Source organism: Hippoglossus stenolepis, chromosome 8 (assembly GCF_022539355.2).
Source record: "Hippoglossus stenolepis isolate QCI-W04-F060 chromosome 8, HSTE1.2, whole genome shotgun sequence".
NCBI classification, from domain to species: domain Eukaryota; kingdom Metazoa; phylum Chordata; class Actinopteri; order Pleuronectiformes; family Pleuronectidae; genus Hippoglossus; species Hippoglossus stenolepis.
In genome coordinates, this window is record NC_061490.1 from 9240395 (window position 1) to 9256569 (window position 16175).

The 16175-nt window shown below is 39.6% G+C and overlaps 1 protein-coding gene across 1 annotated transcript in view; it reads left to right on the top strand.

The window, feature by feature from the left end:
* LOC118114004 (CUB and sushi domain-containing protein 3) overlaps window positions 1-16175 on the top strand; it is a 216408-nt gene that overhangs the window by 50653 nt on the left and 149580 nt on the right. Inside the window, exons 5-7 of the mRNA XM_035164185.2 lie at window positions 7084-7330; window positions 14761-14873; window positions 16043-16120. Of these exons, the coding sequence (XP_035020076.2) occupies window positions 7084-7330; window positions 14761-14873; window positions 16043-16120 (438 nt within the window). The remainder of the gene's footprint in view (window positions 1-7083; window positions 7331-14760; window positions 14874-16042; window positions 16121-16175) is intronic.

The following is a 16175-nucleotide window of genomic DNA, read 5'->3' on the forward strand; positions in this document are numbered from 1 at the left end:
TTTTTTGACACTTGGAAAACTTCATATTTGTTTCATTTCCTACTCAGAAACTGCTTTGTGTAACGGATATGGATTGGCCACAAGGACGAATGACTCAGGGGGTTGGTTTCCAGCTTTTTATTCACTGTAGAAAACACATTGCTTTGCTGTGGTTATTTTACACCTCCTGCTGCATCTCTGTTCTTAAACCCTCAGCAATGTAAAACAACACTCATTCATACTTTTAACAACAGTATGTAATAAACACAGTACAAAAGTGACATGAAATAGAAAGGTGCCTTGGGTTGGGTTATTAAACAGCTTATCCAAAATTTGGTTTAAAAAAGGAAAGCCCACATACCTGTAGAAAACACATTGCTTTGCTGTGGTTATTTTACACTTCCTGCTGCATCTCCGTTCTTAAACCTTCAAAATAAAATAATTTACTTCAAAGGGCTGCCGAAATCCCCGCGACGCTACTAAACAAAATGGCGCCGCCATCATGTAAAACGTATCACCGTGAAAGTTAAACGACAACATTTACAAAACATATCAACACTCAAAACAGCAGCACAGCGTATTTACAACATATAATTTAGACCGTTAATTTTCAAGGAAAATTATAAAATAGCGCGGAGCATTTCCGCAGGTGACTTACCCTCAGCAATGTAAAACAACACTGAGGGGGGGAGGGGTTGACAGGAAGTATAAGCTTTCGGAGGAACACAAAAGGTGACGCACAGCAAGGTCACTTCCGCAGGTAGCGTTAATAAAGTAAAATAACTAATAAAATTCACAAATACAAATTCTAAATACAAATAAATAAAGTACATTTCTAACTTTGTTACATTTGCATATTCAAAAACACTGTTACCCAGGACTTGAACTCTTAAAGAAGCTGTGCATAGGCAATTTGTGTCAACAAGCTCCTTCGCCCGACCGTCAGAAACACAAGAGAGTGAAGAACATGCTATAATAAAGGTCTCTCTGGTATCTGGTTGATGAAAGACTGATGTGCTCTTGATATCATGCTGTTTATCCGATGCTGTGATTAAATGAGACCTTGTCACAGTAATGCAAATAATCCACTCTTAAATATGTAGAGAGGCATTGTGCAAATGAGAGTGATTTCCTGCATATTGTGATGACGTGCACAAAACATAAGCAGTGTATAGTGTATAATTTAACAACAATTCTTAAGCTGTAATCACTTGGAGCAGCTAAGCATAGACAATTTTGGTTTAATCAGTGCTACAAGCTTGTCTGAATCTCCTTATGGACACTTCAACACCTTTTTGTCGCTGCATTTGTTTTACTCAAGAGAACTGTTTAGGTGAAGAGATGTAGGTATTTATTGCAGTTTGGCTGAACATCAAACTTGTGATGCACATACTCCCAGCAGGCAACACCTTTTCCTTTGCATTTGCTGTGTCAGCCTCACTTTACCCCAAATCACCTCCCAGTAAGTGCTGCTGTTATTTTTAGAGACAGCCACCACATCATACAGTGTCCGCAAGGACAAATGAACTACTATTAGGTAAACGCTCTTAAAGAGAAGGCTTGGAAGTCATTCTCAAATCATTTCCTTCCAATCTACCAGAATACTCGTCAAACTTTAACTGACTTTATGATGGTTATATTTCACACTATGAAATATGTGGAGTAGACCTGTCTGTACTTTTTTAAACAATATTTTTAAGTCATATATTTTTTTTTATTGGAATGAAACACAAATAACTATACCTCTTAGGCAACATCCATAATTAAAAAATTTGAAAACAGCATTTTTACCTAAAACAATCTCAGTCCACACAAGCGTTCGGGCTCCGTATCAGTTTATATCTTTGTCCATAGTAACAAGCCAGAAAACACGTATCACGGGACCACTCGCATACACTGGGCATGTATGTATGCTCAAATAATAGCTTGTCTTCTAGGCATGTAAAAGGTTTTATCATTGTAAAATTCAGAGTTTAAATGCACAACAAGCAAAGACAAAAGACTCAGTGAAGCATGTAATTGATCCACGTTGCATTCTACACTGGTAGCCAAGGCTAATGCCGGTTGTTTTCTTTCCGAAAGAGGGTCAAGTGATTGGAGCCTGACGAATCAGCGAAGTTTACTTCTTGATGGGAAAAGACCAAATAAGCAAGAGGTTGTGAGAGTCTATGTCATTGTTTCCAAACATCTCAGTTTCTGCCCCTCCAGACTAATATACAGCTCTCGAGTTTTCAAACTAAAACTGAGCCAGCTGCGTTTCCAAACTTCTCTGTTTGGGCGACTCTAAAACTCTGGAGTTGTGTGGTCGCCAAGCGTATCTGGAGCAGGGTTGGTGCATTTTCAAACAAAACCCGTAGGAATGTGGATGGAGCCTTAACTAAGTTTCTGCATTTTAATGCAGGTGGTCCCCCAGCGTTCAAACAAAAAACAGGAAATACGATAAGAAGAGTCAAAGTTCTCCACCTCCCATCTTTACATACAATCCTAAAACATCCCAAAGCCAGCAGAGCATATTTGCTCATGCCAACTCACTCTACAATGCAAAGCACAGCAGAAAGAATATGGTTCAGCATATGTTTGAGATACGGCAAGCATAGAGGAAACAAAAAGCTGCAGATGGAGGGTTCCTTTTCATTAAAGGATGGTGTTAGCCTGTTGCCAGGGGCCAGAATCATCACTCTTTTTCAGGACTGGGCTCCGATTGAGTCTCTCTCTCTCTCTCTCTCTCTCGTGTATCTAAATCCGACCCGGATCCTGTATGTGGGCAGATGGCGCTTTGATCTTATTTCCACAGAGATCCTGCCCTTTCTACTCATCACCAATTGTTCCACACTAAACACACACAACTCAAAATCTCTCCACCGTCCACCCCCCACTGTCTCCCAACACCTCAGTGTCTCAACCAGTCACCTCCTTTTGTTAGTATTTCTCTCTTTCATCTTTTTCCCAGTTTTCTCTCACCCTTCCCACCTTTCAAAATCCACGTGTGTGACTGACAGAGCTATAAGCGACCAATGTTAAATGTCATCACTATACCGTGGAATTATCAGATATCCGTTTATTTACTGGACAGAGTAGCCATCTCTCATTTGATTTAAAGTGGTCTCTGCTGTGCTTAGACTGGAGGCCCAGCATTGAAGTCAGTATGAATAAACTGGTTTAAGTTAGCATTTCTTTCCTTATTTTTTTCCCCACTACCCAACAAAACACTATTTTCGCTGTAGTTCTTGTAAAGGTAACCCAATGCCAGGTGATATCCCATTTAGATCAGCCGTAACAGTGTGTTTATCCCGATTCACTGTCTTTTTCAAGGAAAACATGAATGGTTGAAGGAAAACTGAGAGCAGTAAGTAGAGTCTAAGTGCAGGGTTGGTGTAAGTGTAGTGTCAAAGAGACTGAAAAACTGACATAAAGAACCAAACAGGATCAACTCCAAGCAGAAAAGCAGTGAGATGGAGAATTAATGGCTATTCTAATTGTGAGCTGCTGCTGCTTCTCACAGGGGCCCATTTCGATTCCCTCCATCTAAATTGTCTCTGGACATTTCATTAAAACGGGCAGCTAGAGAGTGTACAGGCAAGTGTGGTAACATGAGAATATGGTCTATTGACACACTGTTATTCTTGTTGCCAGCCTCTGTCCAACAGAATAAAAGAATTAGGCCGCATAGACCATTCAAACCATTTCCATGTCTGGGAGTGTGACTGGATTAAACTCACAGTGCCTCCTCAGCGCTCTACTACACAAATTCAGAATTAAAGTCAGAGCATTGACGTTCCCACTTGCCCATGGCAAATTTTTTTTAGTCCAAGTGACTGCTGAATCTTTCTTCACATGTAGAGCTGATATGAAAATAGCTCAGTATTTTCACCAAGTTATAGCTGTCAGGCGTGAAATGCGCAAATATATTAATTGCATTTGTAATTACAACATAATTAGAAATGTGAACCTCCATATTCCATATTAATTGATTTCAGAAGTAGGAGATGTTGATGAGAGTCATCATATATTTTATAAACTATGACTAAATGACAGCGGCATGGTGCTGCAGTGGTTAATGCTGTCACGTCCCAGCCGGAAGGTTCTTTGTTCGAATCCTGGTTTATTTTTTGGATTATCAATGTACTACTTATGTCTATGTGGATTTTGTTGGGCTTAGGTTCATTGGAAACTCTTAATAAACCGTATTGCTGAATGTGAGTGTGAAAGGTTGTCTATGTTGGTTGGCCCTGTGATTGGCTGGCGACCTGTATATGTGTATGTATATATGTATGATTTCATGAATTATATATCTGCAGCCATTACAGATCTCCCTGCTGTTCCTCAACCCTATCAATGTTTAACTGAACTTGTGACTGAGCAAATGAGGGACTTACTGTAGACATAGTCATTGCCTTTGCATTAACACAGGGATTATTACAAAGGAAAAAACCTGAGGTAGTGCAAAAATTATACATGAGTCCCTTCCTTTCCTCTATCCTTGGGGGTGAATATTTCTAAGTAGAAAGACAAGTGTTATATATCTGATCAAAGTCAAGGGGAGAGAGGCTTAATCCCTCCTCAAGTAGCATTAGATTGCTGATGCTGGGGATGTAAATGAGCTCAGCTAAAGCAGTCCTAATCCTCAGCACCATCTTTTTTTTTTCTAATACAGCCACCATTTTTAAAGGAGACAGATACGACCTCCCTTCAAATCCAGAACACGCTTTTAATGATGTGTTCGGGAACACATTGCCCAGCATTCAGTTCCTTCCTTTTATGCAACTAAACCTCGTTGTCAGACCTTACCTTATGTGCTGCAATGCATCTCAGTGACACACTGCATGTGAATGTATAGAACCTGTAAGGCATTATCCAGGTGAAGCCATTTGAATTTCTCAAGCTGCTAAGCGTTTTTAAGCATCAGACAGCAGTTTGCTTGTGCATGATTTACAGTACCATGCATGGATGCTTCTCATAGAAACAGCGAAGAAATCTGTCTCAGTGCTTCGGTACTATAATGGATTTCTTCCTAGCATCGATTTAATTTGCCTGTGCAATTTAATTGGCTACAATTGTAGACACATTAATGAGTTATAAGTGAGGTTATTATCATTAAATGTGGTTCTGGAAATCTGTCTCATACCCTCGAGGAAGCCCTGTGCTGAAATATTAGTGATTAATCCAAAGCACACAAACCCAAAAATGACTTTCAGGTAGTTTTACTAAAAAGTCTCTTAAGTTACTTTATTTGCAGACGGGACAGTAACCACTGCCACGTCTGCTTTTTTTAGTCACAGTTCCCTTGTACCTGTCACATCCAAGTTTGCACACGGCTTCCTGCTGCCACCTGAGTTGAATGGTGTTCAATGGCGATTTACCTTTTATTTACTTTTACTCTATTTTGCCTCTCAGTCCTTTTCATCTCTGTCCTGTCTTTCTCATTCCCTTCATTCTTTTCTGTACCACATTCTCTTTTTTTCTCTCACTGATTTGGTTTGCACTTGTCTTTTGCCCTGACACTTTTTGGTCTTTTTCTGTCTTCTGTCCTACACTCGCATCTCCAACCATCTCTCAACACTTCTCCACTATTTCTTTCTCACTGTCTTTGCCTCCATGGCCATAGGGACACTTTATGCTGCTGCCTGTCGTGAGGTTTAAATGTAATATCGCTCCTCTGCAACACATCAATATGCTAGGCACTCTTTGAAATGTGGCCTTAAATGCATTAATGGGATACACAATTTCTCAGTCAGCACAAGTGTTTTATGGTGGTGAATATGGCGATTTACACGAGAAGCAAATCATGAGTCCTTGTGTTTTTGTAGTTAAGAGGCTGTAGGCATTCAACAAATGAAGGCCTGCCCATGGTGTAGTCTAAAAAGGAGTCTCCTTGATATGAATCATATATGTGAGGACATCATGTCTCACACTGTATCATTCTGCCATCTCTGCCTTCCCATAAAGACTTTGATCAATTGCTATGCTTCTGCTGTGTCAAAGAACATGGATCAAGCTAACCAGCAGCCTCTGTTCTCCAATCTTCTCCCTCTTTTTCTTTATCTTATTTGGAATTTCATACATCTGCTTCCTTGTTCCTTGACCAATCGTGTAATGCAGCATACAGGAATGTTCCAAGGCTGGCAGCTTTGACAGCCCTGAGTGGAGCGCTGAGCCATCAAAGGTTTCAGCTGGCACAGCTGAGTGTCACATATTAGTCTTAAATGATGTGAAAACTGTGAAAGCCCTGCCATCATTACAATTCTTAAGGGAGAAAAAAAACGAATGCAGGGATAGAAGGGAGGCTGGCGAGTAATAGTATAAAAGATCTGAGAAGGTTTGGAAGAGTGGAATGGAGAGAGAGATGGAGAGATATTAGAAAGGGTGAGGGAGAGAAGGGGAAAAGGGACTTGGAGTGAAAGAGAGCAAGCCACTGTTATGGTGTAGTGCATTAACATTCAGCTGACGTGCCTTGCTCCCCACACTGAAAAAATATACAATTTCACAGCATTATAAGCCCTGTTTATCACCATTTGTTTGTTTCCTGAAACATGAGGGGCTCCGCGGACATAATGATGAATTACTGACTCTTGGATGGAGGGAGAATAGATGGGGGGGAAGAAAAAAAAGCACAAAAGCGAGAGTTGGGTCTTTTCCCTCTCACATAGAAACTGCTCAACAAAACTGTGACAGAATTAGTGCACAATTAATTGGTAAATAGTTTTGCCGATTGACACTAATGAATGCTTTATTTCCTGCCATTGTGTAGAAAACAAAACAAACCTTTTATTCGTTTCATACCATTATCAATTTCCTAATTGTGTCTAAATGACCTGTGCAGCTTCATGTTTAAATGACCTGTGCAGCTTCATGTTTAAATGACCTGTGCAGCTTCATGTTTAGATGACCTGTGCAGCTTCATGTTTAAATGACCTCTGCAGCTCCAGCATCAGCCTCCACATTTGTCTGTCTCTGGTTTTCATTTATCTGAAGGGACGGGTACAGATGTTTTATGCCTACAGCCACTTTTTCCCCATGTTGAACTTTGAATAATAGCTCTGAAATAACCCAGAGTCTGTGTGTCTTTTTCTCTCTGCACCCGGCCTTCCTCTTTGTGACTGACAGCGGAGGACACGTGCGGTGGCACCCTGAGGGGCTCCAGCGGGCTCATCTCCAGCTTCGATTTCCCCAGCAGCGACTCCCTGGGCACTGGCGGAGGTGGAGGTGCTGGAGGTCTAGGCAGCAGTGGGGAGTGTAAGTGGACCATCCTGGCAGATCCCGGGGATACCATCTCCCTGGTGTTCACTGAATTTCAGATGGAGGAAAAGTCGGATTATCTGGAGGTGGAGGGATCTGAAACGCCAACCATCTGGTGAGTTGGGCTGTGAGAAGGAACAAGGGTAGTGTTTGTCTTTAAGTTGATGTACATAAATAGTTTTAGTGTAACTGCATGTTGGTATGTTGGTATGTGTTACTTGTATGTCAGGTGGAGAAGGGCACTACATATCATGAAGAAAAATATTTTTAGTGCAATACTGTAGTAAAGCTGTGAAATCATGGCCTATATTCTGTCAGAAAAAGAATAAGTTTTAAAATCCAGATATTTTAGGACTTTTATCACAAATGATTGTGTTTTGTAAGGTTGAAGTCAGTTTTGTCTTTTACTAGATTAAGTTTCAGTAAAGAAAAGTAATTAAAGTGTATTTGTGTAGCACAATATCACATAGTGTTTCCACAGGCTTTACAGGCCCACAGCTGTAATTCCACACCCAGACCAAACCTTCAAAGCTTTACATATAAGAAAAAAGGATGAGATGCAAAAAGAGATCCTTTATCATTTTCATGGCCCGGAATGCAAAGAGGTGCAGGATGGGAAAACAGCAATTGCAAAAAGTAAACAGGAAGTTGTAATAGTTGGTGTAATAAAGCATTGCTGTGGGGTTAAAATCCAGTAGTAAAATTACATTTAGTTCAGATATATAATCTACCTAGCTGAGTAATTTGTGTGTTTGGGATGGTGTGTAATCATAAAAAACAGAAGTTAATGGGCACTCAGAGAGAGAACAAACAATTTTGGTCTCTAGATTTACTGATCGTAAGAGAGTTGGCAGCTCCGAGTTAATTCCAAAGGGTGGCGGGGGCTTGGTAAAACAAGGCTGTATTGCCTAAGGCTTCTGTCTTAGTTCTTTGGATAACGAGGAGGTCTGCCTGCTAAGATTTCAAAGCATGTAAAGGAACAAAGGTTCAGTATGTATGGTACATGGAGTGTGACCATGTCATTTTTTATATGATCAAGTCTTTAAAAGTCAGCTGCATGCATTGGAAGCTACAGCATACGGAAGCTAGCCACCTTTTAATGACTTTTCTTGGATATTTACGAGCAGAAAACATTTTGAATATCCCATGTGGTTCTAAATGAATTAATTTAAGTCAAGTCACAGAGAAGGTGATTCCCTGTTGCATAATTCTGATGAAGGTGCACATGAATCAGAGTTTGGTTTAAAAAGCAGCCTTCAGACATTTTCATTTATGGCTTTCTTGTAGGCTTAATTTAGAAGTCACTCCCAACTGAAACAAGGAAATATGAAATGGGTTTGACCTCCAACCTTGAAGCTAAGGTTATCTGTCTCTTCTGCGTCCTGTGCAAATGGGAGCATCCACCAGGTTTATGCGATCCTGTCGGGCATTAATTAAAATTGTCTGAAAGAAGCTCTAATCAATCACTGGGCTTCAAGCTTTGTTGTCCCTGAGAGTTGTCATCTGGAGTCGGAGGGAGAGAGAGGCAGACATTGTGTCAGTGAGGGCGAGCGAGAGAGTGAAAGGGAGCGGTGCTCAGAGTGGGCCAATAACTGCTAAGTATTGTATTGTTGACGCAGCTAAAGAGAGTGTGACAGTGAGCTGATATGAGATGACATTGATGTGTTTTGACAGACCACCAGGTAACCTGCTCTGAAGTACGAGAGTTTTAAAATGAACTCTTGTGTCTACTGCTGTATACAGAATTAAAGAAAATTGTTCTATGTTACATTTTTAATTATATTTCATTGCTATTTATGTTACTTTGGTTATCTGATCAGAAAAGACTGGCTTCTGTCCCTGATCATAGTAGTAATTAGTAATATTTGCTTCCATTAACAGTTTTCTTATGAATTGTTTTATTCATTTGATCAGTCATCAATTTCATATCCTAGGATCTGCTTGAGGGAATGTCTTCAAATTTGGGACAAATATTCACTTGGATTTAAAGATGAACTGATACATTTTTGGTGCCTGATGGTCAAAGGTCAAGGTCACACTGACCTCACATTCCTGTGACCTCAAAAACATGTTTTTGGCCTCTTGAATGTGGTATATAACACCGTCTTGAGGGAATTTCTTCAACTTTTGATAAGTTGTCACTTGGGCTCAAAGATAAAGTAATCATGTTTAAGTGGTCAAAGATAAAGGGCAACATACAACATACAACCCCAGTGCGGTAATTCTAGTTAATAATAAAAATATAGATTAAAATATATGGTTCAATTTTTATGTTACATTTCCCATCATCACGTCTGCTATTAAACTAGTACAATTCTGTGTGATTAAAAATGTATTTCAGTTTTTTGCTGCAGTGTAATGTCTAAAGAGGAGAACAAATACAAAGTGTGTTTATTTATTGATCAGGTTAAACAAGCAGCACTTTTTTTTGTTGGAGTTTTACTTGTGAATGTGATGAGCAGCCAGCAGGCATCACTTGAATTCTTTGAAACTCCAAAATGATGTTTTTCCATGTCACCAAATGTCAGAAGATGTCAGGCAGAGTTCTTTTAAGCCCCTACAATCCAAGCGGGACCCAGTGAGCTGAAGTGCACTGGGGCCACAATTTTAGAGAGATGGCTTCAACTCGGCCAGGTAAACAAACAGACGAGCAAACAAACACGATTCAAAGCGAGCAATTCTCTCATGCCCATAAAATCCATTGCTCTTGCTCCCCCTCTTTTTATGTGTGTCTATGGCTGTGTACGAGGCCATTGGACAGCTAAACTTCCAAGCGTCCTAACATATAGCACCAGCTGCGATTGGAGACAAGCAAACTGTCAATATACCCTTGAGCTTTAGAAGTTCTTAACGATGATTGACAGCCAGGAAGCTCCGAGTCAGAGAGATTTATCTCCTCTTAGCCTTTTTTAGGCAAATAGCCGTAAAGCCTGACCCAAATTAACTTGTTATCCTCTCTTAACCTGTGCTAATGCAGGTGGTTATCAAGTATTAAACATGAGTAAAAAATATGGATGGAAAAAATTTGTTTGCACATTTCATCCCTGACAGAATAATTAATTTAGTGCTGGGTAATAAGAAAAACAAAAATAACTCACAGGACAGTCCACTACACAGCAATTATTCCTAACATAATTAACAATTAGATAAAAAAATATATTCCACATATGGGATTAAAAGAAAAAAAGAAATAAGTGCAATTACATTAAATGCAGATTCCTCCATACAGGGAACACTGACTGGTTTAAGAGTAGGAGCATTGGGGATATGTTAGCTTTGTAAATGTGTCAGTTTGAAATGTTTATGGGTGAGTTATGGAGGAGCTTTGGGAGACGGCGGCAGTGATATTTCTCTCTGTCCCAAATGAACACTTTGAAGGCAGTTTGTTTGAAAGCTTCAATCACTAATGGTCTTAACAGTCTGCAGCGTTCAACTATTGGAATTATGTGTTAGACAGCTCCCACCAGAGCAAACAGGCACCTACAAAGCTCCGTACCAGACCCGACCCATCACCTATGATTAAAAACACACGCTACATACACTTTCACTTACATCAAATAAGTTTTGACCTTCTTGTCCTCCTGTTTTGGTCTTTGAATTGTGTTCTTCTAAAAGTATTGGTCAATAATCGCAGCACCTCTGTGACAACGTACCTCGTTTGCGGCTATCAAAAGCGAATACTTTTTGGCACTTTTTACAAGCAGCCACCTAGAATTTATTCACCATTGCCTACCTCTTGATGAAGTAGTTCACTGTTTGTAGTGACAGTTATTTGAGCGGAAGAGAAATTCACAAAGGTGGTTTCACGTAACAAATCCTTGTGTGACTCAGCTTTATATAAGCTGATTTGGATATAAAAAATAGTGCACAATAATTTTAATTTCTGATTTCTCCAGAAATACAAATTACTTAATTCCTTACCCGCTTACTCAGACAAATGTAAGGATTATACATTTTAAGTTATGTATGGTATAAAATGGAAAACCTAGTAAATGTGGAACAGTCCAATGTTGCCAACCAGTTTTCTTAAAGTGGATGATCGCTAATTAATAAAAATAATTTCTGATAGTTGAAAGTCCACGAAATCCAGGACTATGGGGCATGAAAATATGTTTTGCTGACATATCTTAGCAGCTTCTATCCTTTTCATCAATTGAAGATTTCTATCAGATCTCTGCAAATGAGTTTATCGATTCCATCGCTGTCACGCTGGCGAAGGTTGATGTGAGGCTACACATCAATCACAGTGGAAATAGACAAAAAAATAAGCAATCTGTTTCCTTTTTTCAAAAGCCAACATCGGATTCTTTCTAAACCAAGAAAAACAGTTCTTTGTTATTCTTCTGACCTTTAATATGATTGTACAGCCTTGTTCACAAAGGGCAAAAACAACAAGCTGTGGATTACATGTCACTCATTATATCAAATGTGGACACGAAGCATACAACCTGGAAGGCTTTGTGAATTTGAGATGTGGTGTTTAACCTACACATTATGGAAGTCAATCCAAAAATGCTCTACTTTTTCTATCATCCAGTGTCTTTGCATATTATTCTGATTAGCATTAATTCTGCATTGTTGTAAGAGTCCAGAAAAAATAGTTTGTTCACTGAGCAATCTGGAAATATCTAGCTTGGTTCACTGAGGAATCTGGAAATATCTTGTTTGGTTCACTGAAAATGAACAGTGGCTAAATGCTTCTCAGAGGAAGATTACAATATTCAAAGCAGGTTGGAATTACCATATGTATTAGATTCAATTTCTTCTTTCTGGGATTTATTATTGATCTTCCCAGGCAAAATATCAAAATGCCTCCAAGAGATGTGCTCCTCTGCGATCCGGGTCTGAAGAATGCAATCTTTAATTGAAAGTATGTGAGTTGACAGTCGACCCAGGTATTTCACCAGGGCAATTAATATAAGAGGCCACTGGGTATACAGTGACTGCATGGCTCACTGTTTTCAGAAGCCGATCTGCTGGCAGACAGGCACCAAGCTGTATAAGCGTATCTCCTGAAGAGCTTCTGAAGAGGGAGTAATTTGATGAAGGATAGAGAGCACATAAAATATTCTTACAAATACTCCCTCTTGTCAGATTTTGTAGAATGTGTGTGGGAGTAAAAGCCAAAATCACCAGGCCTTATCTTTTTTGACAAATTTGAATTGATCGCTCATTATCTGGGGTGCACCTACGTATAGGCTGCCTCTGTGAAGCAGAGTAGAGGCACTCGGGATTTCAGCTTATCACTCTGGCCTCAAGGCCACGTTTGGCCACAGTACCTGCACATTGGGACTCATTATGTTGGTATTTTTTATGATATTGCCATGCTCCCTTCAACCCCTCATTCTATCAAATTACCCACGTTATACTCAGACTTCATGAAAACCCTTCAATGTGCTTCACATACCTACATCTGAATATACCATTAGTCCTGGAGAAGCCCCAAATCAATGATATGAAGCATTTTAAAACTTTGATAAAACCAAGCACATGAAAAATCTGCACTCAAGCCAAGAAGTAATCTCAGAAAAACCATATTGCATATCTACGAAAGAACAAATGCGCACCCTAAGTGAGCCTTCAGAGATAGAATGGAAGTGCATTATGTGAGGAATCCATTTTTCCAATTGGACTTTCTCATCTTTTGTCGCTCAGTATGCACTGGGGTAGATACAATAAGAAAACAGTAGACAGCACTCACTTGTTCTTATCTATTTTAAGGAGACTGGGCAGCCCACTTTCCACAAGTAATGCATTTGTTTCCATGACAGTAACAATGACAAGTAGCAGTGATGTGCATCAATATTTTGTGAAGCACAACCCTGAATTATTTTGTGCAACCATTCAGCTGATGTTAAAGTTTTATCACAAACTGGAAATACAAGGGCAACTTAACAAACAAAAGGCTGTGATAGAAATAATATATTCCTACTATCAGTCACAGAACGTCTTCACTGACATGACGCAACATTTAATATCTTGACCTTTGCAGTCATGATAACATTTAGGCACGCAGTCATCAATTTTTCAGGTCACATCTGATGCTGTAAGTCTTCTTCCTTTGATGGCTTCCAGCATATGAGCACATTTTTGTTCATTCGGGAGCACAGTTGCTGAAGGGAGTGGTGAGTCTATTCCCACTTTGAAAACCAGGCATCAAAAATATATTTCTTCACTTTGTACTTGAACGTAACAGGGCGAATTTTGCATGCATGGTTGTATCGGATAAATCAATAGTTTGCTCTGTATAAATACAAATAATAACCATCAGAGAAAAATTCTCTGTCAACATGGCTTTATTTACAGTTGATGACACATCATGTTTCACTTGCCCTGCCATTCTCTGCCGTTATGACAGCTATATATTCACCTCTGCTGCTCCTAAATTCGTAACATCACTCCTGTGCTGCCTGGAGCGTCCGAGCACCTTCCTGATGGGTATAGCTTTATTGTCACTATCCATTTTCTTTTAGACTTCGAGCAGAAATCTTGTGATAATTTGCAGCTTCCACTGCAGGAAACTTGTAGGCAGTTTCCTCTACATAGTTCAGCCACTTGAAGGCTGTTCTTTTTCATTCTGCCCCATACATCAGGTTCATTAGCATTTTATCAATGATGCACTGTAAGAAAAGGTCAGCTTTTGTGTGAAAATTAATTACCTTTTAATTCCCCTGTGAAAGCTGCCGTCATCTCCCCTTACAATGGATAATATGAAATAAAAACAAGTAGTTAAAAGAATCACAGGTAGTTTGCAAATCAATTAAAAATCAACATGTGACAGCATTTAATCTGTCTGATAAGAGGCATTTTACCTCTTTCGGTAATAAACTGCATCGTGTTTCTTTCCGCCTGTCCCAAGTCTCGGTTTAAAAGCTACAATGGCATTGTGCTCTATTGACTGTGGTATGACAGGGTACGGTGCAGGAACAGCAAGGCAATTGAAAAACAACCCCGAGCTGGTTAGCCAGACAAACGAGAAGGCCCCTGGCAGCTTTAAATCTCTACGATTATTGAGAGTCTCTGATGCTATGGCCAGACGCTGAATACAACTTTTGCTTTAAAGCACTGAAGTCAATATTAAGACAGACGTGGTCTCACAACACACAGAGGTTTAACAGAGATAACCTTACATATGATGATCCATGTCTGCACATATAGGTGAAGCATACAGACCTTTCTGTACAGACCTAGCATGATACTCGAGCAGTGGACGTCTCATCGCTTGCTGGTGCCATTATTTCTTTGAAGTACGGTTCTTAACTGAAGTGCAATGAATCCTGGGATAGGTTGGGCTGGGAAGAATCCACCCATTGGAGCCTTTGTTTCTCGGAAATGGAAAGACGGATTTGAAGCAGCCTTGTGATGCAATTGGTCTTCAAATTTAGCCGCTAAAGGCTATAGCCCATGAATACAGACACAGCCTGTTTGTCTTACCACTTTACAAACACACACACACAGATTTCAATCGCCGAAAAGCTGTCTGTTTGAAATAAAGTGAAAACAAATGACACAAGTATTCTTTTATTTGTGACTCTTTCCACTCAGGATGACTGGGATGAACATTCCAGCTCCAATCATCAGCAACAAAAACTGGCTACGGCTGCATTTTGTGACAGAGAGCAACCACCGCCACAAAGGCTTCAGGGCTCAGTATCAAGGTAAGACATGATTACTTAATTTGCACATGGTAATAGAGGGTCCCCTTCTTCAGCGAAAAAGGGATCGTCGTAGGAGAAACGCGGTGTAATTACAAAACATTTTTTGATCTTTGTTAACTGCATATTAAACAGTCTGATTAATGCCCCTCTGTAGAGGGCACTGATGCCTTTTCAGCTTCAAACCATTGACTTCAAAGGACTAAGTTAATCAAATATTTGAGAGATAAATTCTGTATATACTCTTCTACTTCCTCTGATAAAATTCAGCTTCAGGAGCTCAGTAATCCGTTGCCCTCACATTGTTCTATGGCTTGACTTTAAAGTTGGCGTCTGTGCTTCATATACTATAACACAGAGGCTTAAAGCCAGGCCCCAAGCCAGATATTAAACCTGCAACTTAACCATCACCAGCTCGATAAAAACTTTCAATAAAGTGCATATGTGGCAATACGGTAAATGGAAGACACAAAATCAATTGCTTGAAAAATCGCATTTCTCATCTATTGCAGTGCTTTGGTGTGCAGTGGTGGAGCTTTTATATGGGTTTATTTTTAGTGCAAAGGGGAGATACTTTCAAGTGAAGAGAAGAACTGAGTTTTTTTTTTTTTAACACTGCTTTTGAAAAGTCCTCATGTGGTCTGTGAAGTCATGTGACCCAATGCAAATAGCATGTTTTGCTTGTTGCATCATTAATTGCTTTTGGATATTCTGTTGATAGATCAAAATGATGACAGCTACTTACATCACCTGGCTTTTTGTGCAATTTGGCCCCCGCTGTGTTAATAGGACAATTTAAAGTTTTTTAGAATTGCCGTCCTTGAGCTCCCCTTTGATTCTGCATGATATTTTCCCCCCACAAGCTATAACCATTAAATCTGCTCTGACCAATCAATTTCTATCCACTGTTTAATATGTCTGAATTATATGAACAGACAAACATGAAAAACTAATTTAGAGTTTATAGAATTGCCAAGGTAACCCTTAGGAATGCATCAGGGCCATTGAACTCATTTCTTCAGAGAAAGGATGCACACCAGTAGCAATTACATGTTGATGTTCTTCAAAGGGCCAAGTATTATCCAGAGAAAGAAACACTTGTACTGTATCTTCTCACATCTAATACTGTAACTTCTTTTATCTAATGAACTCTTTCTGTTACTCTCGACCAGTGAAAAGCTCTGGAGAGCTTAAATCCAGAGGGGTAAAATTATTACCAGGAAAGGACAACACTAACAAACTGTCTTTGAGTAAGTCTTTTATTTTTCTTATGCAACTGTTTCATTGTTTGGATTTTTTTGTTTG